Source organism: Hippoglossus hippoglossus, chromosome 11 (assembly GCF_009819705.1).
Source record: "Hippoglossus hippoglossus isolate fHipHip1 chromosome 11, fHipHip1.pri, whole genome shotgun sequence".
Lineage (NCBI taxonomy): Eukaryota > Metazoa > Chordata > Actinopteri > Pleuronectiformes > Pleuronectidae > Hippoglossus > Hippoglossus hippoglossus.
The window spans coordinates 9,703,775-9,728,410 of record NC_047161.1 but is presented as its reverse complement, the minus strand read 5'-3'; the positions used below and the strand labels follow the sequence as shown (position 1 = coordinate 9,728,410).

General features: G+C 41.7%; 2 protein-coding genes and 1 non-coding gene across 6 annotated transcripts; 1 reads left to right on the top strand and 2 right to left on the bottom strand.

Moving 5' to 3' along the window:
* Window positions 1–3,768: 3,768 nt before the first annotated feature.
* fam83hb (family with sequence similarity 83 member Hb) lies at window positions 3,769–16,165 on the top strand. Its single transcript, XM_034599249.1, has 8 exons — window positions 3,769–4,035; window positions 9,069–9,254; window positions 9,368–9,694; window positions 11,613–11,777; window positions 11,918–12,042; window positions 12,134–12,682; window positions 12,796–15,091; window positions 15,822–16,165. The coding sequence occupies exons 2-8, from the start codon at window positions 9,132–9,134 to the stop codon at window positions 15,840–15,842; spliced, it is 3,606 nt and encodes a 1,201-aa protein (XP_034455140.1). The 5' UTR covers window positions 3,769–4,035; window positions 9,069–9,131; the 3' UTR covers window positions 15,843–16,165.
* Window positions 4,191–24,166, bottom strand: si:ch211-199g17.9 (uncharacterized protein LOC108180085 homolog). 4 transcript variants are annotated; one of them, XM_034599252.1, is made up of 11 exons: window positions 24,046–24,166; window positions 23,069–23,113; window positions 22,921–22,983; window positions 19,675–19,749; window positions 19,473–19,520; window positions 19,247–19,301; window positions 18,566–18,655; window positions 18,398–18,461; window positions 18,226–18,292; window positions 17,993–18,092; window positions 4,191–4,691 (listed from the first exon to the last, which is right to left on the bottom strand). In XM_034599252.1, the coding sequence occupies exons 1-11, from the start codon at window positions 24,059–24,061 to the stop codon at window positions 4,574–4,576; spliced, it is 741 nt and encodes a 246-aa protein (XP_034455143.1). In that variant the 5' UTR covers window positions 24,062–24,166; the 3' UTR covers window positions 4,191–4,573. The 4 variants fall into 4 exon arrangements, with proteins under 4 accessions (XP_034455143.1, XP_034455144.1, XP_034455146.1 ...); XM_034599255.1 differs by having other exon boundaries at window positions 4,566–4,691; window positions 17,993–18,087; XM_034599253.1 differs by lacking the exon at window positions 22,921–22,983.
* Window positions 20,182–20,314, bottom strand: LOC117771191. The gene has a single exon (XR_004615543.1). It is a non-coding gene; the product is annotated as a U8 small nucleolar RNA (small nucleolar RNA).
* Window positions 24,167–24,636: the final 470 nt, after the last annotated feature.

Sequence of the window (24,636 nt, the reverse complement as noted above, 5' to 3'; positions counted from 1 at the left end):
CAAGACATGCAAAAATTAATAGCCTGTTGAAAATAATCTAAATTCTCGAATCTTCAGTTGCGAAGACAATATACGACTTTTGACAAACTTTAATTCCATGCAATTTATATCTTCATATGTTTAATTGCATTATACCGGTTTCTACCAGTTTATATTTTTAACAATTCACAATTACCATTACAGGAATAGTTTGACACTTTGGAAAGTGCACATGTGTTTTCTTGCTGAGAGTTACATCAGAAAATTGATACCTCTCTCTTGTCTGTTCTATAAATATGAAGGTGTGACAAGCTATTTCTTTTTAAAAGTGACAAAATCCAAAAGCCAAACTATGAAAGATGTGCTATAAGATGTTATAGATGTGCTGGGATATTTTGTGCAGTCACTTACTGGAGTTTCCAATCCATTTTGCTTCCTAAAACTCTCTGTTCAATGCAGATGACTACATTGCAGAACTAATTCATTGTACGAGTCCACACAGTGTTTTCATACTGTGCATGCAGGGACACTGAATTGGTCTGATGAGCATTAAAATGACATAACTTTGAAGTCTCCAGATCTGAACCCAGCGGATCACTCATGGCAGATTCTGAACCACAGTGTTAGATAATGCTCTGCACCACAAACACCAAAACAACTAATGAGGGAACATGTTTTAGAAAGGTGACGATCATTCATCCAGTAAAGTGTCAGACACTTGGACAGTCAGAAATGTAGACTTTTATGGAGGACATATGCATTTGTGCACTTGATCTATGATACATATCTCTGGAGTTTGTACTCTGCTTGCATAAATCTGCATTGTTAACATTGACCTGTAACAGCAAAGTCAATACAGCTTGTTTGAATTCAAATAGATCCAGATAAGACAGAGTTCTCAGCTGGAGGCATGCTGAGGTGCAGGCCAGGATTTCTCTGCTGCCCGGGACTCTGCCTGGACCTGCAAACCTGTTCAATGGCTGCCAGGTTGGGGGAGGGAGGGAGGATGGGGAGAGAGAGGCTGAGTCAGTAGAACAGAGAAAGAGAGAGAGAGAGAGGGGAAGAACGAAAGAGAGAGAGAGAATGAAAGAGAGAGAGAGAAAACGAGAAAGGGAGAGGAAAGGAGAAGGAGGTTGGGTGTGGTAAGATGCCTTGAGCACATTCCGTTGAGTGGCCGCACCCTGCGTCTCAGTGCCTGTATACCTGCTACTATTTATCATCAGAGCTCGTTCATGTAAGCAGACTTTCTCTGTTGGCACTTGCACTTCTGTCACAAATCATTTCACACACTCAAAATAACTTTGTGTTTTATTGCACTGGCATAGTCACCTGCATGCAAACCCTCGCTTCATATCTCTGTCACACAGAATGTTGCACATTTGCATGAATAGAAAAACAGGCACAGAGAGACCTTGGAAACATGGCTCCTACTATGTGTGTGTGTGTGGGTGTGTGTGTGTCCAACAACTCAGTATGAAATAGGTGCTCAGGCAGACATTCAAGCAGCGGGCACACCCGTAGGAGCAGGACTGAACACAGTCACACTCCCAAGAGTGTGTGTGGGTTGTTATCAGAGGCCATGAACAAGGTGTGTTCTGTCTGATAGACACGTTTCAGGACAAAGGACAATCCAAATAAAGTGCAAACATACTGGTGTACATTTTTACCTGTATTACAGCTTGTGTTCGTGTAAGGATTGGTGGCGTATTGTAAATCACACAGAGAAAAGGTGATTTAGAACGACAGAAGAGAAGTTGTTCAAAGAAAATGAGGGGAAAGAGAAAAGAACCTGAAAAGTTGATTTTCTTTATATTACACAATCAATAACATCAGAGAGGAATTCACATGAAATAATCATGATTCTTTTTGGCCAAAACTGTGAGAACAGTGTGCTAAATCTAGTACAAATAATGGTTTATATACTTGCACGGGGACATGCAAGACCAACAGTTGAACCCTGGATCTACTTGACTTGCACAGTGTGTTCATGGACATTAGCCATGGGCTTCCCAAATCCAGCCCTTATTATTAAAGGAAGGAGAAAGTGAGCGGTGCAGCCTGCAGCGAGGAGGCAGGCTTTGCAGAGGATTCATAAACAGCACAAAAGGGACTGCCGGAGTCCTGCTGATTCAGCACAAATGTTTTGCTGTGGAGAAAAAACAATTGGTGACGGATTTACACAACGTCTGAGACAGGAACGTGATAATAAAACCAATTTTTTTTTTGGTTTCAGAGAGAGTTTGTACAACTAATGAGGAGCAGAATCCACTGTGGGTACAATTGCTGTTTATAGTATAATGGAAACTGGTTAGTACAATCATTAAGTCTGACGAAAACTGACTCAGTATGTTCCTTATATAAGAATATCGATCTAAAGTCGCTAAAATGAACCAATATTACCTACGATAGGCTACTTGTCTAACCTGAACAGTTATAGCCAAATAATTAAAAATTTCGGGCACTGATTTGGGAAATTGTGCATATTTGTTATTGTGAATCCAACTTTGCATTTCTAAGTGACAGATTTGTGTTATTTCCTCTTTCATAAATCGTGCCGTGCAGCTTGAACCTGGTGCCTGACGCTGATAATCCTCCAGGGACTCAAGACTCAACAGGAGTTCAATGTCAAACAATCCATACATAAGTACACGGCAGGGATGACATTTTGTTTGCCGGGGAACTACAGTGAACCCTTAATCAGTGCAAACACGACGGTCAACATAGGGAACAAATATGTCTTGGTGACGTAAATTACCCCAAAAAAATATGCAAAAGGCCAAGAACAAACACTCCTACACATGATTGTCTACTTCTTATAGTAGAAATATAGAAGAACAAAAGAAGTGGTCTGATAACATAAATGAAGTATTTGTCAATTCAATTTAATCTGTAATCCACAACCACAACAAATTGTAGCGGGCTCTTCCTTGGCCCAGGCCCCAACTTTTGGGGGCGGCTGCGCCTCACGAGATAGAGCAGATCATCCACAAACCATGAAGGTTCGTGGTTCAATCTCCGGCTCCTGCAGCCTGCATTCCAAAGTGTCATTAGGCTAGATAACCAATCTCAAATTGCTCCTTAAGATTATGCAGACAATAAATGAATGTGCGTGATAGTAAAAGCGCATAGTAGCCCTGAAGCTGCTTTCAGACATGCACTGAACTCCGGAGATTCTCCGCACTTTCTCCGGGAAAATGTGAGAACGCAAATGTCCAATTGAGAGCCTCCGGATCATCTGCGGACTTTCCCCACCTGGCCCCCTAGTATAAAGTCTGCAGAAAGTCGGGAGAATCCGATGTGAGTAAACAACGAAACTTGCAAAAAGGAAAAAAATATAAACTGTAAATTTACCAAGTTGGCAATCTTGTTGGTGGATATTGGTTGAGCCAGTTTTTACGTAATCCTGCCGACAAATGACCCAACAAACTGACAGCAGTGAACATACGACCTCTTTGCACAACCAGGACAAAAGGTGCTGGGACAAAACAGTGTAAAGAGTCAGTGGGTCGGGGTGAAAACCTCTGATTTACTGGAACAAAGTTGGCTCAGAGCCCAAACTGTCCCATCCAAAAGACAGAGGTCTCCTCCAACTCCTGCTGGAGGAAACACCGAGCAGCAGCCATGACATAAAGGCCAGCACATTTGAAATATGCCACTGGGAGTGAACTTCCAATGGGTTCGTTGTTTCCAGTGATGCTTGGGAGGAGTCTCACCGGTGGGAAAGCCCTGCCTTCACAGACAGGAGCCTGCGCCCTCTTCTTCCTCTTTCAGCTCCGTCCCTTTAGTGGCGGCGGCTCCCGGAGGTTCCCACACCGCCGAGTGAAGCGCTCAGCCCCGAGCCTGGAGCTCAGGAGACCCTGGTGCCGGTGGAAGGCTGCACACACGTCGGGGGGGTCAGGGCGGGAGATCCGACCCCGATCCGAGGAATGTGACGCACGGACGCAGGCGACGGAGGGAAAGAGACGCGCACCGGCAGTTTCACCAGAGAAGGCGACGCCGAGCTTCTCAAGGCACAAACACAAAGAGGGGACGAGTTCTGCAGCGAAGTTCCAGGAGGTACGAAGTGGAAGTAAAGAGGAAGTGTGCAACCTGGGATAAAGACGTTCTATCACTATCTATTCCTCTCTATACTGTTTTATTATATTCTATTCTAGTTGTGTTCAATTATATTCTATACATGTAGACTAGTCTCCTGTCATATTCAAACAAACACGATTCTATTCTATACACAGTAGACTAACCTCCTGTCCTGATCTATTCAAACAAACACGATTCTATTCTATTCTATTCAGTTCTGTTTTGTTTTGTTTTGTTCTGTTCTATTATATTCTATTTTACTCCATACATGCAGACTATCCTCCTGTCCTATTCAAACAAACACTATTCTATTCTTTTCTGTTCTGTTCTGTTCTGTTCTGATCTGTTCTATTCTATTCTATTCTATTCTATTCCATACATGTAGACGGTTTCATTCTATCCATTCAGACTATTCTCCTATGCTATTCTATTGTGTCCTGTCTTCTTTTAGTCCCTGCTAAAACTGTGTCCTGCTCTCTGCTATTCCACTGTATTTGATCCTCTTCCAACTGTCTTGTCATGTCTGTTCTATTCTTTTTTTTCTATCTGTCACTCCAGTAATGTGAGTGGTGAGCAGGTGACTTTCCTCACAGGCAGCCTGTTGTTTTCGGAGGATTAAGTCATCCAGGTAGCTGCTGTGGAGGAAAAAACCCTGATCAGCATTGTTGAAACAGACTTAAACACACAGAAGGCTCCATGTTGGCTGGCTCCGACAAGCTGTGCTGCCCACTTTCCACAGTGCTCTGAAGACACTGAAGAGAGAGAGAGAGGGGGGGGGTGGGGGGAAACTGCCACTTTGAGAAATAACATGGTTTGAGACTGAGGAGGGCTTTGTCTGTGTTGTGCTGCAGGGGAGCCGTGGGTGATGAGTTGTGCTTGAAAAGGCAGGGACATTTTTACAAGCGTGTGCAGTGGCTCGGTTGCACAATGCTTTGTGCGCCACTGTCATTAGGCCAACCTGAGGATAAATGGTGAGATAATATCCATCCCTGGCCTACTGATCACACTATGTTGAACAAGGAGGAGAAGAAGAAGAAGCTGCTGTCGCCCTATAGGCTCTGACTATAACTTTACAAGCAAAAAAGATCAAACTGATTTAACTTTTTAAAAGCTGTGCCTAACTTCGTTCAGTGAGTCACTGAGATGGAATAGACCAACATGTGTTTATAATTTGGAGGGAAAAGTTTTTCGTGCCAGCTCTTTCTTGTGGTGCATGTGCGCTTCTTATTACAGATTTCACCCTGTCACACTATCCATATGGCCAAGGCTGCAGCCCGTTCATTAAGGGGTCAGCATCTTCTTTAGAATCGTGCAAACAATAGTGAATGGAAAGCAATGTGAAAACAATTCTGCTTTCCTTTCTGCTCGAGCTGACCGCAGAATTTAGGCATTTGGAAAAAGTTACGAGGACGTCAGTGGACCTGTTTTTCTTGCACTGCTGCTGGTTAGAAAAAAGGGAGGATACACTCCAACGTGTGTTTTCACACATGCAGAACGCATTCGCCTGACCTTGAGCTGTCTTTTGTGCGGCATTCACTGATGGGAGATGATACACAAGCTTCGCTCGCTGCTCTGTTTGCTCTTATCTCATGTTTGTGTGTGTGTTCATCTGACAAAACGTGGCACTGAAAGGTCGTGACAGGAGCATCAGGCCACAACTGGCTCTTCCTTCCAAACCTGTTCTCAGGTATTTTTACACCGAATTATCACACAAAACGAATCGACTTAAGGGGAATGCCGGATCAATCTAAGTGTTTGTTTAGTGAGGTGTGTTCAGATAGGTGTGTGACGCAGAGAGATTGGTGAAAACTGTTTTTTGAAAAGTTTGCGCCTCCTCAGGCTTAATTCTCTCGATTCACATGTCAAGACATTAAACTTCTCCTCCCTCACCCCTCCTCATGTCTGAGTTTTTGCAGGAATGCTGGGAATGAGCCGTTAACACGCTCGGTGAGCAAACCTTGGCTGCATCTGAATATTGGATTTTTCAGGCACCAGTATATGCAGTTGGTTTGCCGCCCACCTGTCCTGTGGCGGTTTAGTGTTTCAATGCGGTTTAGTGTTTATGGGCTCGTCCTTGTGCGGGCAACAGTAAGTTTCATAACTACAGGCGGAAGGTAGAGAGAGCGAGAGGAAGATCCCCACCGTGATGTGACACTTTCTTCAGTTTGATTCAGTTGCTATAACAACAAACAAAGCAGACATATTTGTTTGAATATCCTACCTGTCGGCCAGGTGAGATACAGGGAGTCTGCCGGGCCTCTTGCGTTGTGCTGTTCTCCTTCATCCTGCTCTGACCTACAGGTCGGCCGGGTGAATAAGACACCCCTGGGCTCTGCTTATTGCTGCTGTGCTCTTGATGTCTCATATTCACCCACAGGGCTGATTTGCACTGGTCCCTGACTTCCTGTGAGCTTTCCTATTTCCTAACTGAAAGACAATAGCGGCCTTACTAACCGCTTCATGAACGCACTCGCAGGGGTTTCTAGCTGCTTTTGACAGGCAGGTGCACATCTCTCAGTTTATGACATCGCAGGTATGTGATTCTGTACAGATGAGTCCCCAGGCGGTTTGATTACTTTAAAATAAAGAACGCAAGTGCTCGTGACTCGTAGAAACTTGGCGTGAGTCAAATGATTCCCTGCATGCGTGGCCAGCGTGCCGTCACATCCACCATGAAACAGTGGAAAGCGGAACAGCACACCGCAAAGAGCTAATTATGATGGCTAGAAATGAATAAGGAAAACAGGATGTCAGCCATTTTAGCCAGCAGATGAATCACCACAGAGCAGTGTCCCCAGGCCAGGCCGGGCTGCTGGGTGACTCACAAGACCTCTGACTAAACCGGGTTGTCCTAGTGATTGCAGGTCGGGACTTGGGCCCTTTTCAGATTACCAAAGAGTGTGTGGAAGTTTACAAAAACATACACACACACTTTTAAAAGTACGTAACACCTTAAAAAACTCCTACTCACCTTCCCACTCAGACCCAAGGTCACACACACACACACACAGACACACACACACACACACACACACACACCCTAATTATGCCGTCAGTCAACCACAATTCCTGAGACATTCCTCAACAAGTATCTTAACCAGCAGTACTGAACACGTCCAGTTTGGTGTGTTAACCCCTCAGATGATCCAACCACTGTGCAGCTGTCAGGACCACATGAAATATCAATGAGGGGTTGTCCTGGTTGGCTCAGTTGATGGTGCACAACACCTTGGTGCTTATAGGTCGGTTTCACCACTGAGCAGCCATCTTTACTGTTATGTTCAGGATAACAAGGTCAGGCCCCCATATCCAGGCCACCAACACCAAACAAACCTACATGTATAGAAAATTGCTTTCAAAGTTTGATAAGTTTGCATCAACATGAGGCTTAAAACGCTCTTTTCTCCACTAGTTACACTTCCACTAGGCAGGTGCAAGGTTTCACAACACCAACCTCTTTTACGAACTAATCCAGAGCCAATGAGAAAATGCAAAATTTAATGTCCAATGTTTTTTTTTAAATACAGTTGATGCATCTCACTTTTCTTTGTTCTCCTCCTCTTCCTCCCACTGCCCCCAATTGTTAAAACTGTTACCAACTTCAACCGCTCGCTTGCATCAGGAAAACAACACGGCCGACTTGCAATGTTTCTCTGTTCAACAAGCGATTGGCTGTTACAAAAAAGGGGCGAGACATAGTTTTCTCTGGAGCTCGGACCTGTTTTTCTAACCGGGACTTTGTTTTACTGTTGGTGATGTATCACATGAGTTTAAAACCTCCTTCCATGATATTTCACGTGCATCACTGGAGAAGTCGTCCCTCAGCTCTGACGATCTGCTGAGTGAATCCTTAACTCCCCCTGCTCACTAATCCACCCAAACAATCACACATTCATAAATTCTTACGCAACAGTGTTCCAACGTTCAAGTGATGATGACATAACTAATAACAAACTCATCGTTCTCTCCTCAGTCAATTTTTTGGCCATAACTGACTGGCCATAATATGTTTTTGGGGGATAAGGGCCTGAGCAGCAGCTTGAAGCATGACGCACCAGACGAGTTCTCTGATCGAAGATATGAGAGAACCTGTCTTTACAGCTCTTCGTGCCGTTCCCTCCTCTCTCTTCATGTGTCCCTTTTCTTTAACTTGAAATTCTTCTTTCTCTTCCTCCCACATGTACGTTCCATGTCCTGTTGTTTATTTCTTCCACTCTTATATTTAATGTGGTTTTCTCAAAAAGCCAGATTGAATTTCAGTTAATCGCTCTCACAGGATATTTTATTGCTGATTAAAGTTTTAATGTCATGTCAAACAACATCAAATTAAACTGAGGCCGTGAATGAGAAGTAAGTCAATTTAACTTTGAATCACAGTCTAACTATAAAATAAAATAAAATATAAGATGCCATGCATTGCGCAATAAGCTCAGATATTTTGTATTGTTCTTTATTATTGTCCGATGTCATCAAGTCAAACACATGTTGTGAAGTTATTTTTGATGCATACAATTTCTATGATGTATTCACGTGGTATTAATGCCAAACCACCAGCCTCACAGTAGAATACAGAAAACAGACATGACACTGCTGGAGTGTAATCATGTGGTGTTGTTTACTGGTAAAGGTGTGTGTGCTAATTTGAAAGGAGTATTCGTTAAACTGACTACACAGGCTTTGACTCAGAGACAATTGACACTTGGTGTAGGAGGTCAGCGGTAACCTGTCTGCTTGTGTATCCTTACACACAAATAGTTTTCTTCCTCTCATTGCCTGAAAGAAATTTAGTTGAAATATGAGTGTATTTTGTTGAATATCATAGACAGAGGAGTTCAGAGTATTTGCAGCGACTAAAGCAATATGACTTGAACATGGAAATATTTTATTGTTGTAGCTTTGACATTCGAGAATACTATATGATATTTCTCTAAACCACAAAAACGGGCTGTGCAGCTGTTGGGGTAAATTCCTTGTGCATTTACCTTTTCCTGTTTTCTGTATTTTTTGCACAGGTTCAAATTCCTCTTCCCTAACCTCACCTCATCTGAATCCCCCCCTTGGGTAAATTTTCAACCATGACGCACCGATCTCAGTGTTCCTCCATAGGCGACAACCCCCTTGATCCGAACTTCCTGCCCCCCCACTACCGCGAGGAGTACCGCCTAGCTATCGATGCCCTAATAGAAAACGATATACAGGTAAGACTGCAGTTTCCAAATTGTGCCTTTTATTTGTGTATGATAGTTTTAAATGAAATGCCATGTTAGAATTTATGACGTGATCAATTTGGATGTGTCTCCTGTCACACCAGGGGTACTATGAGTTCCTCCAGGCAGCAGAAGTGGTCAGTTTCTTGGCGCAGCCAGAAATTGAATTCATCAAGTCCACAATCCAGGTGCCCAGTCAGAGCTCCAGCTTACCAGAGCTGACATACCATGAGGGACCTCTTGAGCCCGATGGCTCCTCCGACACCTACTGGCCCATGCAGTCCGACCTGGCTGCCCCGGGGCTGGACCTGGGCTGGCCTCAGCCCAGCTTTGTTGGGCCCACAGAGGTCACGACTCTGGTCAACCCCTCCGACCCAGACATGCCAAGCATCAAGGAGCATGCCAGGAGACTCATCAAGAATGCACGTCAAGTGAGTAAAAGGGAGGGGTACGTTTGAGACGACAGACTTGCATAACCAGTTTGCTTTCAACAGGTATTCCTGATCAAAAGATGGCATCTGAAGTCGAGATCAAAGTAGTGAACTTAAATAAATACAAATTCATTTAATGCGCCCAAATTTAGACATGCTTCATACTGTCTGTTTTAATGTGTAGGGGTGTGTACACTTCTTCTAATGTCTGATCTACGCGGATGGGTGGGAAACACACAACATAGTAAATCAACACGCCATCCTCTTTCTCTGTCTTATCAGTATGTACTGTACACATCAGGTTTTAACTCGGAGAACACAGCGGGGGATCCCCTGCTGTGTTCTCACAACGACTTCTCCTGGATTTCAGAGACTGTGGAGCGTCTCACTCGAAAATGTTGCGTTGACACATGCACCCCCTCCGGAGAAAATACAGAGGAACTGCGCAGTTCAGTGCATGTCTGAAAGCTGCTTTTGTTTGTTTAATCTTACTTTTTATCTGCCACTGCCACCACTCCCTTTCAGATGATTTTTCTAAGTGGTTGGCCTTTGGCTAAAATAAAAATACAATTAACCCACAATGTATGCCAAATGTCACGAGCAGTCAAACCTGTCGGTGTGGTGGGTCATGATGCTGTCCTCCCTCCATGTCTGTCTGTGTCTGGATTTTAGGTCTGACGCTTTTACTTTGGACAGAATTTACGAGGGTGTCACTTACATGCACAAAGTGAAGTGTTTCAAAATATACACAAAGGACAAAGGTTCTTAGAGACAGGAGTCATTAATCCTACTAGCCCAGGTTTGGTATATACATTTCGAACAGATTGTCTTGCTGATGCTCTTTGCACAGTTAAATGCAAATTTTGTTTTAGATTGCCTACATTTTTCCAGTTCACTGAAAAAAAAAAAACTCAATTGGTGAATGAATTGTGTTTTCAAATGTAAGTTATTAATTGTAAAAGTATTTTGTTTAAGTTTGTAAATCATTTTCTTTTATTGCCAAAATGTACAGAGTCTAACTTCTCTCTGAAATTAAAACAAAGAATAAATAAATAATACCTTTAAAGACGAGGAATAAGGGCAATCTTAAATCCTACATCTAATCTGTATTTCTGACTCATTCAGCCGCCAGACACACTTGTATCATTCTTCCTACAATGGAAATTGATACTTTTGTACAAGTTCCCACTAATATCTTACACTTGTAGGTTGCTTTGCTTTCACTTTCTGTCCAGCTGATCCCAAACCAGCTTAATGAGGCTGCTGGGACCTTTTGAAGTCACCATGTCGTTCTTCTCTTCTAATGTTCGGGGTCATTGTGTCGCTGCAGGCTGAAGCCCTGACCGACCAGTCTGAAAAACCAGTCTGTCTTCCTTTGTGTCTCGTCTTTGTCCTCACAACACTACATCCTACAGGATTGTTCGGATAATGCACCAGAGGGTGTAGTAACATGGTTTTGTCCCACACTGCCTTAGTACAGTGGGGTTGTTAGTCAATAACATATGTTGGAACACCTGTAGGAATTGTTTGCATTAACTTTCAAGGCAACCAATTTGTTAATCCCTGAAAAAGGCCCAACTTCTATTAAATCGACATGATGTTTCAGTTGTTGATCTTAACCTTTTTTTATATCGCAGTTAACAGCTTACCTTTGTACCATTATTCACTGGACTTAAACTGCTGAAAAGCCAATAAAAACTGGAAGAATTGGGGTGTTGTAAAAAACGTATGACTGATACTGTGTTTTTCTGCGAGGTGTTATTCATTGATTATAAAGGGCTAAACTAAATTTTTTCTAACCCTTGTACAATATGTTGTAAACCTGTTTATACTATATTGTGTAAATGTATAGCCAGAATACAAAAGACCATATTATACTGAACAAACCTTGACTAGTTTGTTTGCTCTTCTGTTTCAGGTTATTGCCGTGGTGATGGACATCTTTACTGACATTGACATTTTTGCTGACCTCTTGGACGCAGCAGCTCGCCACGTTCCTGTTTACATTCTGCTGGATGAGCAGGAAGCCCATCACTTTGTGTCTATGGTCATCAACTGCAAAGTCAACCTGGACTTAATACCTGTGAGTTTGGCTTCACGTAACAATTTGTCAAAAGATTTTACAAATACCTGGCAATCCTGTGGCATTTATTGTTATTTTTACTAACTTGGAACACATCATTTTTACTAAGGCTTGTACGCATGATTTTTGGGGTTTTATAGATGATGCGTGTCAGGATTGTGGCAGGAACAACCTATTACTCCCGGACGGGCAAATCATTCAAGGGACAAGTGAAAGATCGTTTCCTGTTGGTAGACTGTGGGGCTGTAATCTGTGGGAACTACAGGTGAGTCGGTTAATTGCGCTAACAATGAGTCTACTCAATTGCCAAGACTACCATGCGCTTCAATCTGTAAACACAACTTCTTCTCTGTCAGTTTCATGTGGTCCTATGAGAAGATCCACCGCTGCATTGCCCACCTCTTCCTTGGGGAGCTGGTTTCCACCTTTGATGAAGAGTTCCGCATCCTCTTTGCTCAGTCAGAGCCTCTAGTCATTGACCCGTCGAATGGAGCACTTACTAAACCTGACACCAGCAGTTACCTTGGCAGCCAGTTTGGTTTGAAGAGGACCCAGTCTTTGCGTAACCCAATAGGTTTTCGTAGGCAGCCTGAGCTTTCTTCTGCATTCCCCTATGGAGAATCTGATCGGAACCTTGCACTTCCCTTCCGGAGGAACGACCCATTTCGTCATACCGTTGAACCTGGTGCAGGAATTACAATTGGGAAGTATTCTCAGCAACAGTTTCGTATGCAGCAGTCCTACCTGGAGCAGGGAAGATCCATAGTTTCCAAGCAGATGGAGGTGAGTGCCACTGGCTTCAAGAGGCACAGCTATGCAGAGGGAACCCAGGAAAGCTACACATCTTCAAGGCAATACATGAAGAGCAGGGTCATGAATAATCTGGATGAGACAGACTTTCACAGGTAGTCGCACTTTAATACCTAAACTGTTTTGTATCTGATCAATTCACAGTCGTTCTCTTATGTGAGCACAATTCATAATCATACAAATAACCATAACTGTCATTTCTTTACAGGGAGCATACCCAAAGTAGCCATTTCTACAGTGAAGGGCCTGGGCCAGATTCTGGCCACGGAAATTACGACAGACTCCTAAGGCGTCCTTCAAACCTCTCCATTGACCAGTATTCAAACTCAAGCTATCGCTCAGATCAGGAGCCTCCACCGGGAAACTATGACTACTTTTCATCTGAGGACTTGAAAGGATCTGAGGGTCACCAGAGGCCTCCAGTAGCTGGAAGATATGGAGGAGGCTCTGCCCATAAGAGGCCAACAATAGGTCAGGCTTATGCCTGCCAGAGCTCACCTACACAGCCCCACCCACCAGAAAAGAAACAGTTTTTCAAACAATCTGATCAAGAGCAGGATGAAGATCCAAGTGTTAGGCATGGCCTAAGGAGTTGGAGAATCCACTCCTATCTTAGTGCGTATGAGGACGGAGGAGAAGAAGGCCTGCCTCAACCACTGGGGCCTGATGCATTTGAAGATCAGCAGCCCACCGCTGCTGCGGAAAATTCAGGTCCTCGCTTTGGAATAAAGGAGCCACCTACCATTCCTTCTAAGCCAAGACCAGACATCCTGAGACCACGCTTTGGAAAGCCCAAATTACCTGAGAGCAGCAACAAAGACTCAACAACAACCAAGGATCCGAACCCCTCAGTCAGTGACTTGAAGCCATATGCACTGGAGGTGGAGAGAGATCCACAGAGGGCAAGGGAGGTGGGTGTGGATGTTGAGGTGAAAGAGCCTCCAGATCTCTTCCTGTCCAAACACGATTCGTTTCGTTCACGTGTCAATCCACTGCTTCAACGTAGCTCTCGTCTCCGTTCTTCGCTAATTTTCTCATCTTCCAAAGCTGAGATGCACAGTGGTACCCTGGGATTAAAACCAGCCACAGAGGAAGATGAGGAGTTAGACAAAGTGCGCACCTCCTCGATTGTGGCCCAGATCCTTGAAAAGAGAAGGTCATTGACTCGTGAGCCTTTTGAATGGAGAAAGATGGTTGAGGAAAAAGATCAGGAGAGGGAGAAAGAGAAAGAAGAAAAGAAGAAGGAAGAGGAGAAGGAGATGCGATTGAAAGCTGAGATTAAAGCAAAAGAGGAACTTCAGAAACCTAACAAGGATGTAAAGACAACCACAACCAATGAAAGATCTGAAGTCACAACATCATCATCTCTGAACGTTAATGACCCGGCCAGTCGACTACAGTATTTCAAAGAATTGGCTGCCAGAAGAAAAGCTCCAAAGATGGATACAGAATCAGCACTAATAGCCCCAGAGCCAGCTGAAAAGAAGCCAGACCTCTCTGAAAAACCTCCGATAACAACTACAACTATGAAAATCTCAACTGTCTCCATCAGCTCAGCAGAACCTGAACCAAAGAAGCCAGACATCTCCTCAAAGCTAGCAGAGCTGACTTGCAGACCCTCAATTAGTTCCTTAAAACCTTCTATAATCTGTCCCAAGCCTTTTGTCCGCGTGACGACTTCAGAGACATCTCAGACCCAGAAAGAGGAGAACGGCTCAGAGGGTCTGAAGAAGGATATATTCAAGTCACTAAAGCCTCTTCCTTCACCGAAGCTCTTCAAAAGGGATCAGCTGAAATTCAAAGGACTGAGCCATCGTCGCATCTCCAGTGGTGAGGATGTTCTGACCACAGACGCCACAGATGCAGAGAAGAGTGAATTCAAAAAGACCCGCTCTCATAGCTCTTCAACTCTAACATATGGTGATTCCAAGGACGGTCTCCATAAAGTTATGGGATCGAATACATCCATCAATACACTTGGTGAGGGAAAGGGTGAGGGTAAAACACTCGACTTCCTCAAGAAGCAGACACAGAGGCTAAAAGGTTTCCTTGGGCCGAAGGAAAAAGAGAAGAAATCTTCAGGAGATGATAAGGGCATGAGCATAGTCAAAGAGGTCACTGAAGATTCAAGCACAAAGCAGAGTTCATCAGCTCATGGCACAGCATCTACCACTACCGACCAAACTACAGCAAATCACAAGACATTGACGGGGACGTCAGGCTCGTCCCGGTACCAGGCCCCGGGCAGCTCTGTTTTGTTCAATAGCAACCTGCGAGACGACACCAAAGTCATTCTGGAGCAGATCTCGGCCAACAGCCAGAAAAACCGTCAAGAGCGGGAGGAAGCGCAAGCAGACAGAGATAAAAATGCCGCGGAGAAGGCGCTGGAGAACGCAAAAAGGAATCGATTTCTGCGGCCGGCGGGTAACGTCCAGGAGCGGGAGGGATTGCTGAAGAGGATAGAGAGTATGAGGAAGGAGAAGAAGGTCTACAGCCGCTTTGAGGTAGTCTATCACTGCAAGGATGATGTTTGTTGTGTGGAGGGATAGTGTAGAAAGAAATATGACAAATACGTTAAGTGTTATGAAAAGTAGTAAATGTAGTAGTCGGATTGTGGGTTTCGACTGAATTATGTTACAAAAAAGCCACATATTCAAAATACAGACAAAATTCTGTTTTACTACAATAATCTACTACAGCAGTATAGTATCTGGTGCAATTAGAGTAAAATGTGAGAACAATGTCTTTGCTACTTATGAGCCATATATGTTTAAAATCATATTTAGTTATGCATATAAATTTTGCCTTTGAATTCAGAATTTAAGCTAGTTTGCAAAGAGAAATCCGACTTTGAAATGTGCATAAGAAATCATGTGTTTTGGGAAAGCCCATCATGTTTTTTAATATGTTTTTTGTATAGTTAGAAAATAGTTTTTATTCCCAAGTAATGGCCGATGAATATTTGACACAGTGTCGGGTTATAAGCTGTGAAAATAAATTTTGATGGACGAGCTAATGTTCATTGTTTTATATATGCATATATCATTTTTATAGATTAGTACATCACTTTAAATTGAGCATTGTATATTGGTTAAAGTGTCACTAACCTGAGCAGAGTTTCCTCTGAAGACCGACAATAATGTCGATACCGAGGAGGAGGTGGAGGGTAAAGAGAGACAAACGTTGGTTCATTCTCTGTGTCATTTACTGTTATACCTGTTGTTCTGTTAACAGATGGGGAATAACCTGGGTTAACGAAAGATGGAGGAGCTGCCCTTTTAAATGGAAACTATTTATGCACGATGATCAAAAAGACCCATTGTCCATTTGTGCCAGCGACACTATCAAAGTACCTCTGTGGCTCAACACTGCAGCCTTTCCTGGATTTTCACACTGAGTAATAAAACTTGAAAAGACTACACGTATGTACAAAAATGCTGAAAACAAACTAAAGTCATTGAGTTTGGAATGTGCCCATTTGCCAAGACTTGGTACTACTTCAACCTTATATGGTGGGAGAGAGAGACGAGCCACTCCACTTTCAAACTGACTGCACGGGCTGATGTTGCATCTACCAGAAAAAAGGTTGGGCATTTTACTTGTAACTGAGCTTGTATGAACGTGACAGAGGGAGTCAGGGTGAGGGAAAGATAGTACATATTGTACCCTGGAAAAGAAAATAGATACACGTCAGTCAAAAAACATCAGCAAATCACTGCACAAGTGTGGTACCAGTGTTGTGCGTTTCTGTGTGTGTAAGTGTAACTGGGACTTGTTTGAACCTGAATGTGAGAGAGTGGATTCACCATGTGCCAATAACCCACCGGGGGCATTACCATTATTAACCCAGCCAAGAAAGTCAAGAAGAGGGATTGAAGACAAATTGAATAAGAGTCGATGAAGGGTGAACATTTAAGGGCAAGTACGTGAAATTATAAAGTGTGAGACCAAATCAGAAATTGAGAAAATGTGTTTTCTAATGTGTAAATCTAATGCTGAGGCAGCAGCAGCAGTAGTCGTTTTGATTGAAAGCCTCTGATGAACCTTATCCTCTCAAGAGAGCGTTATGTACCTTTCTATTAAGGCGTGGGCCCACTTCTCAGGGTCCAAAGTGTCAAGTAACCATTTAGAGAGGGAGCCTCAGCTTGCATCGAGGGAGGGGGGGTTAAAATAACGTTTGTGTACCAGTCTTTGTCTCCTGGAATGTAAATAAAAATATTGAGTACTTACCTGTGACATGAATCTGTGTAAAAAAAAAAAATAGACCATTTTTACATTTTTCAATACTGTGCCTGTTTATCTTTCTTTGCTGGACTTTAGAGTTAGTCATCATCTCTTAGGAAAGGAAGAATAAAAGGCCAGGTACATTTGCATATTGGAACAGGGCCATGCCTCCTTATATAAAACATTCAGCTTCTGAGAACTACGCCCTGCACAGGACTTTTAACTCCTTTGTTGGTCACACTGTTAAACCAAAGATTTACTTTTACTATGGTGCAGTTCCCAGGCTGCCCAACAGCTCATCGAACCGTGTTGCGGCGTTATCTATTTCTATATTAACACTTCAGGGGTTACACTATTTTCCATGCAGGATTATATTGTACATGCAGTATTTATATAAAAAGAGCTTGTGGATATTATGAATAACAAACTTGATTAAGATCACCATTGCTGTAACTATCCATGTGCCTTATGTCAGTTTTGAACTGTAAGCATGTGGTCTTGGCTGTAAAAAGTAATTCATTAAGGGAAATCAATTGTACAGGGTAAATGTGTTTTTAAAACCTCAGAGAGTATTACATTGTATTTGAAATACTGCAAAAAGTGTTTTATTAAATCTTTTTAAATCTGTCTAAACTGAAATTGAATGTGGCTGTGTACACACGTGCACAGTAGGCAAGTGTGTTGTATTGAATGGCTTTACTGTTGTTGTTTTTTAAGATACATAAAATAAGACAATTTTAACAAAAATGCCTCAACACATAAAAAACAAACATTTTTATATATATATGAACACCTGTATATTATATCAATACAGAATATTAAGAGTAAAATGAACATTGTAGCAACCAAGATACAACTACTGGCATCTATCTATCTGAAAAATCTACTCACTGGTCACAGAATGTAATATTTCACGTAATAAATTTCATTAACACATGAAATTCTCATATATTCCAACAACAAACTGGATCTAAAAACAAGCACATGCTTTACAGAACTGTGAATATAAAACCAGTCACTACTCTGATAAAAATAGCTAATGACACAGGAATGAATAGAGTTCAGTAGGCAAACATGTTAATTTGAGGTCAGTGGTATAAATCCTAGAGTTTTCGGTGGGGATAAAACAAGTCACCATTCCCTCTGATTCACTAAATGCATCAGTGCACATGTAGTTTTACTGCTCCACAGTCTCTGCAGCTGTTGCTCCCAACTGCTTCTGTTTCCTGACATCCTCGAGCTCCTCGTCGAGGTGGAACAGCTGAGCCAACTTCAGCTGCTCTACAAGAGTCACAGAACAAGACCACATCAAACAGACTGGACATGGAAAATACTATAGTCATGTTCAAAAGGAAATGTTTGATTGCATGTTCACTTACAGAAGAATGTGCAGGGATATTGAGTGGGAACTTACCAGCTGATGTCAGTTGACTTTTTGTGCTCTCGATACTCTGTATTTCATCTGGGAGCCTTTCTGGAGACTATATTACAATTTGAAGGAGAACAGAAATTAACAAGTCACATTTTCATTGTTTTATTTGAGGTATTATAAGGGGGAAGGCACTACTCATTTTACCAAAACTTACAAAGATGGAGTGCAGATTCTTATGCTGCTCTATCAGCTGATGAAGTTGCTTCTCAAACTTCATCCTGCCGTGAAAAAAAAGAGGTATAAACATCCCATATTCAATGAATAAGTCTTCAATGGGTCTTTTTCAAAATAAAACAATTAGCTGCACCAGCCATTAAATTACCGCTGCTTCCGGAGTTTAAGTTTGAATTCCTGGATTTCACATCTGTACTGTTCCAGCAGTTCCTCACTTTTCTTGTTCTGATTTAACTGTCTGCAAAACACACACGATTAATCACCCAATGCAATATATAAATACAATGTGTACACTACAATTGGCAAAGGGGTTTTATTTTGAACTATGATCATCTCAACAACTTTAATGTGTTGTTTAGTGATTACAGACACACATATACATATATTATTTTTAATATCCAGCTTGGATTGTGGATATGCCACTGAATAAAAACGTTTCTTATTTCAGTTGCTCAATATCAAGCTTCAACATTATGAGTAGATACTTTAGCAAAAGATTCAAAAGGTTGTGATAAACAGAACAATTATTCAAGGAAATAAAAATCTAAAAGCTGACACACCCAATAACAGGACTGTTTTTTTTCAATAAGTCAGAATATATTAATATTTCTTCAGGAAACGTCTGACATAACGAAGAAAAACAAATCTTCAGGATGCTGCCCTGACTCGTTACTGCCATCTAGTGTTATACACCATAAACACACATTTAAGGCCTAAAAACATGGAGAAGGGAAAGTGAGGAAGGATCATGTTCAGACTTCAGCAGAACACTGAACCAAACTCTTCAGACATGAAATAATCATCTAAATCTGGCTGCTGCGGAGCTCACCTGGCAGAGTCCTGCTCAGACTCCTCACACTGGAACTGCAGCTTCCTGCACAACTCTGAAGAAAACATTAGTGATAAATGTGCTCATACATCTATTGTTGGTGCATCTACCAAGAGATGAACAACTTGTTTTCATACTCAACTTAAACCTTAACTAAAGGTATGACTTCTGAATACTTACTGAACTGTCAGGACTCAACTACACACAAGCAGTTCGTAACCCGTACCTTCATTTTCTTTATGGATCCCCTCCAGTTGGTAAGCTTCAGTTTGCACTGCAAAAACGACCAAATGCCATCATACATGGCACCAAACAAATTGTGTAAAGGGTTGATGTGTCTACTTTTTAACATCTCAGCAACAAATACAACCAGTGGGCACAATTCATGTGGCTCAAACCAAAGGATAAGTGGTGATTGTGTATCTTACAAGTAGCCAGTTCTTTCTGCAAAGAGTCACAGACTGATTTCAACTCCTTGAGTTCTTCTTCCAGGGCTCGTTTACCTTGAACAAAACACAATGCAAATGAAACATGCCGACTCTTATTAGAGTTAGATTTATATTGTTGTAATGAGAACTTGTTTAGTTTTCAGTGTCACATAATTTGACATTGTTGAGTTAAGATAAGATAAGATCAAACTTTATTGATCCCAACACCGGGGAAATTCAGCTGTTACAGCAGCAGGCAGGTCAGAATGAGGAAGGCAAGAGAATACAAATATAAAAGAGGCAATAGAAGAAAAATAAATAAATAAATGCTGAGTATGTACAATGTTGTGGTTTGTACATAAATGTAAAGAAATATTGTGATGTGCAGGAAAAAAGTTGTTTTCAGTTAAAAGTGGTGTAAATAGTTTGAGTGAAGTGAAATGCATCAGAGTAGTATTTTGATGAGTTGATAAGTTATTTTTTTATTTTTAGACATTGTAAAAAAGGATCAGAATGGATCTTGTAGGGTGTTGCAGTTCCCTACAAGACGGAGATATTAATCATATCTCATGGTTCTCCACTCATCATGATCTGATACTCTCCTTAGAGAGTAACAGGTAAGGATGTACCTCACTGAAGATACTGGTTGAACGGCGCTTGTTCCTCTATGATCTGTACGTGTGGCGACCTCACTCACGGTTCAACTCTCAGTGGTTGTGCTGGATATTTACCGGTTACATGGGCTTAAACGCGTTTTTCTTTAGACCCAGATCCTGATAGTTAGATTATTGTGTTTTTCTTCAATATGCGGATGTTTCGCTTAAACCGTAAAAGAAAGTGCGTGTTCATTAGCATAACGGAAGCTCGACCTGCCTTGTAATTGGTCCATTTTACCAAAGACTTCATTCGAGCTCAGACCTCCGTGTTTTACGCGTTTTCACTGTGTACGATCGAGTTATGTCGTTAGAATATACGACACGTGGTTCATGTGGTCGGTTTACACAGATTTTCACGTAATTCAGGAAATAATAAATCAACGCGATTCAGTAGCGGAAGCGGAAAAGGCAGCTCCACCAAAGACTAACCAGTGACAAGATAGAAATCCCACATCCCCATCTGGCTGAGTTAAAATCTCATATTTAACAAGCCTCCGCTAGTTGAGAAGCAAACTCTGGTCATTGGCGACTCGGTTCCAAACTGAAGCTGCTGGCTAAAGCTAAACGTAAACACAGTAAGATCGTAATTCGCGTCGGCAGCAACGACTCCCGGCTTCGTATGTCGGAGGTCACTAAAGTTAATGTTGAGTCGATGTGTGCTTTTGCAAAAACGATGTCGGACACTGTCGTTTCCTGTGGACCTCTTCCTAACACGACAGGTGATGACATGTTTAGCCGCATGTTGTCCTTTAACTGCTGGCTGTCGAGGTGGTGTCCTGTAAGCGATGTGGGCTTTGTAGACAATTGGCAACGTTTTTGGAGGAAACCTGGTCTTGTTAGGAGAGACGGTGTTCATCCCGCTTGGGATGGAGCAGCTCTCTTATCTAGGAATATTACTCAGCCTATAAAATGACAACCCAGATTTGGGACCAGGACACAGAGCTGCAGTTAGTTAAATCAAACATTAACAGAGGGAGAATTCTACACAAAAAACTAATAAAAAATTAACACAACCTCTGCAACAACTCAACAAACAAAAGACTTTTAAATGTGGACTTTAAAACATAAGATCACTATCGTCCAAGGCTATTTTAGTAAATGAACTAGTCTCAGATCCAAAAATAGATTTATTGTCCCTCACTGAGACCTGGCTGCATCCCGATGAATATGTCAGCCTAAATGAATCTACTCCCCCCAGTCATGTACAGTTGATACACACATAAAATTATTATTGTCGGTGACTTTAATATTCATGTTGACAATAATAATGATAGCCTTAGCGTAGCATTTATTTCAGTACTAGACTCAATTGGTTTCAGTCAGTGTGTACACCAACCTACTCATTGTTGTAACCACACACTTGACCTTGTACTATCATACGGTGTCAAAATTTAACATCTAATAGTACTTCCACGTAATCCGATTCTATCAGACCATAATTTAATAACCTTCGATTTCTCATTATCAGAATATATGCCACTAATGAAAAACTCTTTCTTTAGATGTCTACCTGATAGTGCTGTAGCTAAATTTAAGGACATAATTCCAATTGCATTTAAACCCGTATTATCTGTCGATATAACCAAGGAATTCTTTTAAAACTCTAGCTCCACTGAGATTGACCATCTTGTCGATAGCTCTGTAAAGTCATTACGATTAACATTAGACTCAATAGCGTCTCTATAAAAGAAACGTGTAAAACATTGTAAATTAGCTCCCTTGTTAATTCCAACACACATGAATTAAAACAGGCGTCAAGACAACTAGAAAGGAAGTGGTGCTCCATCAACCGTGTTGAAAATCACCTAGCCTGGAGAAATAGTGTTAAAGCATATAAGAAGTCCCTCCAAAATGCAAGAGCTGCCTATACCCTCAACTGGTTCGTGCAAGTTAATGATGAGTCATCTGTGCGCACCAAAGTTAACCACGGTGTTCCACAGGGCTCTGTGCTCGGCCCAATTTTATTCTCATTGTATATGCATCCACTAGGAAACATTATCAGGACACACTCGGTAAATTTCCACTGCTATGCGGATGACACCCAGTTATACTTGTCAATCAAACCAGAACAGTTTAATCAATTAACTAAACTTCAAGCATGTCTCAAGGACGTAAAAACCTGGATGACCTGCAATTTTCTCTTATTAAACTGAGATTAAACAGAGGTTCTAATACTTGGCCCTAAACACCTTAGAGCCACATTATCTAATGATATAGCTGCGCTAGACGACATTGCCCTTGCTTCCAATGAAACAGTCAGGAACTTGGGAGTGATCTTCGATTTGTCCTTTAATTCTCACTTAAAACAAATTTTCGAGGGCCGCCTTCTTTCACTTGCGTAACATCTCAAAATTCAGACATGTCCTTTCTCAAAAAGATGCAGAAAAACTAGTCCACGCCTTTGTTACATCCAGACTTGATTATTGTAATATTATTTTCAGGCCTTATTATCAGGCTCCAGCAGTAAGTCGTTAAAGACTCTGCAGCAACATCCACCCTCCATGTCCACTAACATTTCTCTAAATCGCCTGCCATTTAAAATATCAGATTTAATGACAATTGAAGGAATCCAAAGTCAGTGAAACTCTACCTTGTTGGAGCCGCCTCAGTTTGCTCATCAGCTGTTCCACTTTGGGCTCCTGTGGTTCTTCACCTGACAGAGCAGGACATAAAAACCGATCAGCCTTGTTTAAAACGTTTCATGAGTAGCCTACTTCATTCAGCTGGGACTGGGTTACCTGTTTTCGGTGGTGTAACATTAACCATGTCCTCAAGGTTGAATCCTAATGGTGGAACACAAAGAAATGTCAGAGGAGTGAAAACTTGTTAGTACTTGTACTTAAAAACTTGTAACTAGCTAATGAGCCATTTCTTCTGTGGCCGAGAGAGCTCAACACACTGCAAATAGAAAAAACAACATTGATTTGATGACACATGCGCTGCAAAAAGTCACAACACATGCAAATACAGAAACGCACTGCAAAAAGCAAAACGACAACGAAAATGTCTCGAGGGGACCCAAAAAAGTCACGAAACTGTCTATAGTTCAACGCTTTGTGAAGTTCCATCACCGCTGACTTCAATAACTTTACAAAGCATTGAACTACAACCAGGTTCATCACTCTTTTGGGTCCCCTGGAAACATTTCCGTAGTCGTTTCGTTCTGTATTCGCTTGCGTTGTGACGTTTTGCCACACGTGTCGTTAAATTGTTAGTTTAGTTTTCTTAATTTGTACGTGTTTTCTTAATTTGCAGCTAACATGGTAAACAGTTAGCTGGGCGGACGTTAACTCACAAGCTTTTCTGTACAGCTACGGTTTTGTCTCCACACCGACTGAGCGACCACATGGAAACTACAGTTCAAACACCAGCGTTAGCTTCAGGCTAACTAAGATGGAAACCCAGCTAACGCTAAGCTAGCGTTAGCTGGGTTTTAGCTAAAACTTCTGACGTTTTCCACTAAGGTAACATAAATTGTTTAAAATAATAAAATGATAAGATACTGCCACTTACTAAACAGCAAAATTTTAGCAGTAACTATGAACATTTTGTCTCACTGTTAGCATCGTTTTGTCAAGTTCATCTTAGCAGGTGATGCTACAGAGCTGAGTTATTGATAACTGCATCACCTAAGATTTCTTTATGTCATTTTAAATGGATGTGAATCAGCCACAGTCTTTGGTTTGTAGCTCAAGATAAATTTAAGACAACTAACCTGAAAACGTGCTCATGTTGATCCACCTGTTTTCCTGACCTGACTCAGCAACTTCACTTCCTACTTCTCCCTGAGCTGTGGCAGAAGGGAGGCGGCAAGAGGAAGTAACGTTTGGCGCCAACAGTTTCTAACGTGCAAACTCACAACAGCAGCAGAATAAGAAACTAATATTTATTTATTTAAAGTGGTAAAAGTTATTGGTTACAGATAAAAACTGTAACTGCAGCTTATAGAGAATTCATTATTGCTTCCAAATGCGTTATAAACAGATATGGATCTAAGTGTGTATGTGATTCATTTTTACTGCTGGAAATTTAATGTAGAACATATAGAAGGATGTTTTTTTCTGAGTGAAAATGATCATCAGCTTGTTCTTTGAGCTTTTACTTACGCTTTTAATATAAGTTTTTTAATATAAGTTGAAACTATTAAAGCTTCTATGTTAAAGTTTTCTTATGATATGTACAGACTTATCCAACAAGTTTTAAACCTGACTAGTACAGGATTTTGAAGATTGAATCTTTATTTAAGAGTGAGAAAAGAAAGAAGAGGAACAGAGAACACTTAGGTTTAATTCATGCAGTCTAACAC

Excerpts from the sequence above, each read along its gene's own strand:
- fam83hb (XM_034599249.1), top strand. The coding sequence starts at position 9,132 with ATGACGCACCGATCTCAGTGTTCCTCCATAGGCGACAACCCCCTTGAT. Across the intron at positions 11,778-11,917 it reads TCAACCTGGACTTAATACCT|ATGATGCGTGTCAGGATTGT; the intron begins GTGAGTTTGGCT and ends GGGGTTTTATAG. Across the intron at positions 12,683-12,795 it reads GATGAGACAGACTTTCACAG|GGAGCATACCCAAAGTAGCC; the intron begins GTAGTCGCACTT and ends ATTTCTTTACAG.
- si:ch211-199g17.9 (XM_034599252.1), bottom strand. Across the intron at positions 22,984-23,068 it reads TGTTACACCACCGAAAACAG|GTGAAGAACCACAGGAGCCC; the intron begins GTAACCCAGTCC and ends CTGCTCTGTCAG. Across the intron at positions 18,093-18,225 it reads AAGTCAACTGACATCAGCTG|AGCAGCTGAAGTTGGCTCAG; the intron begins GTAAGTTCCCAC and ends TGACTCTTGTAG.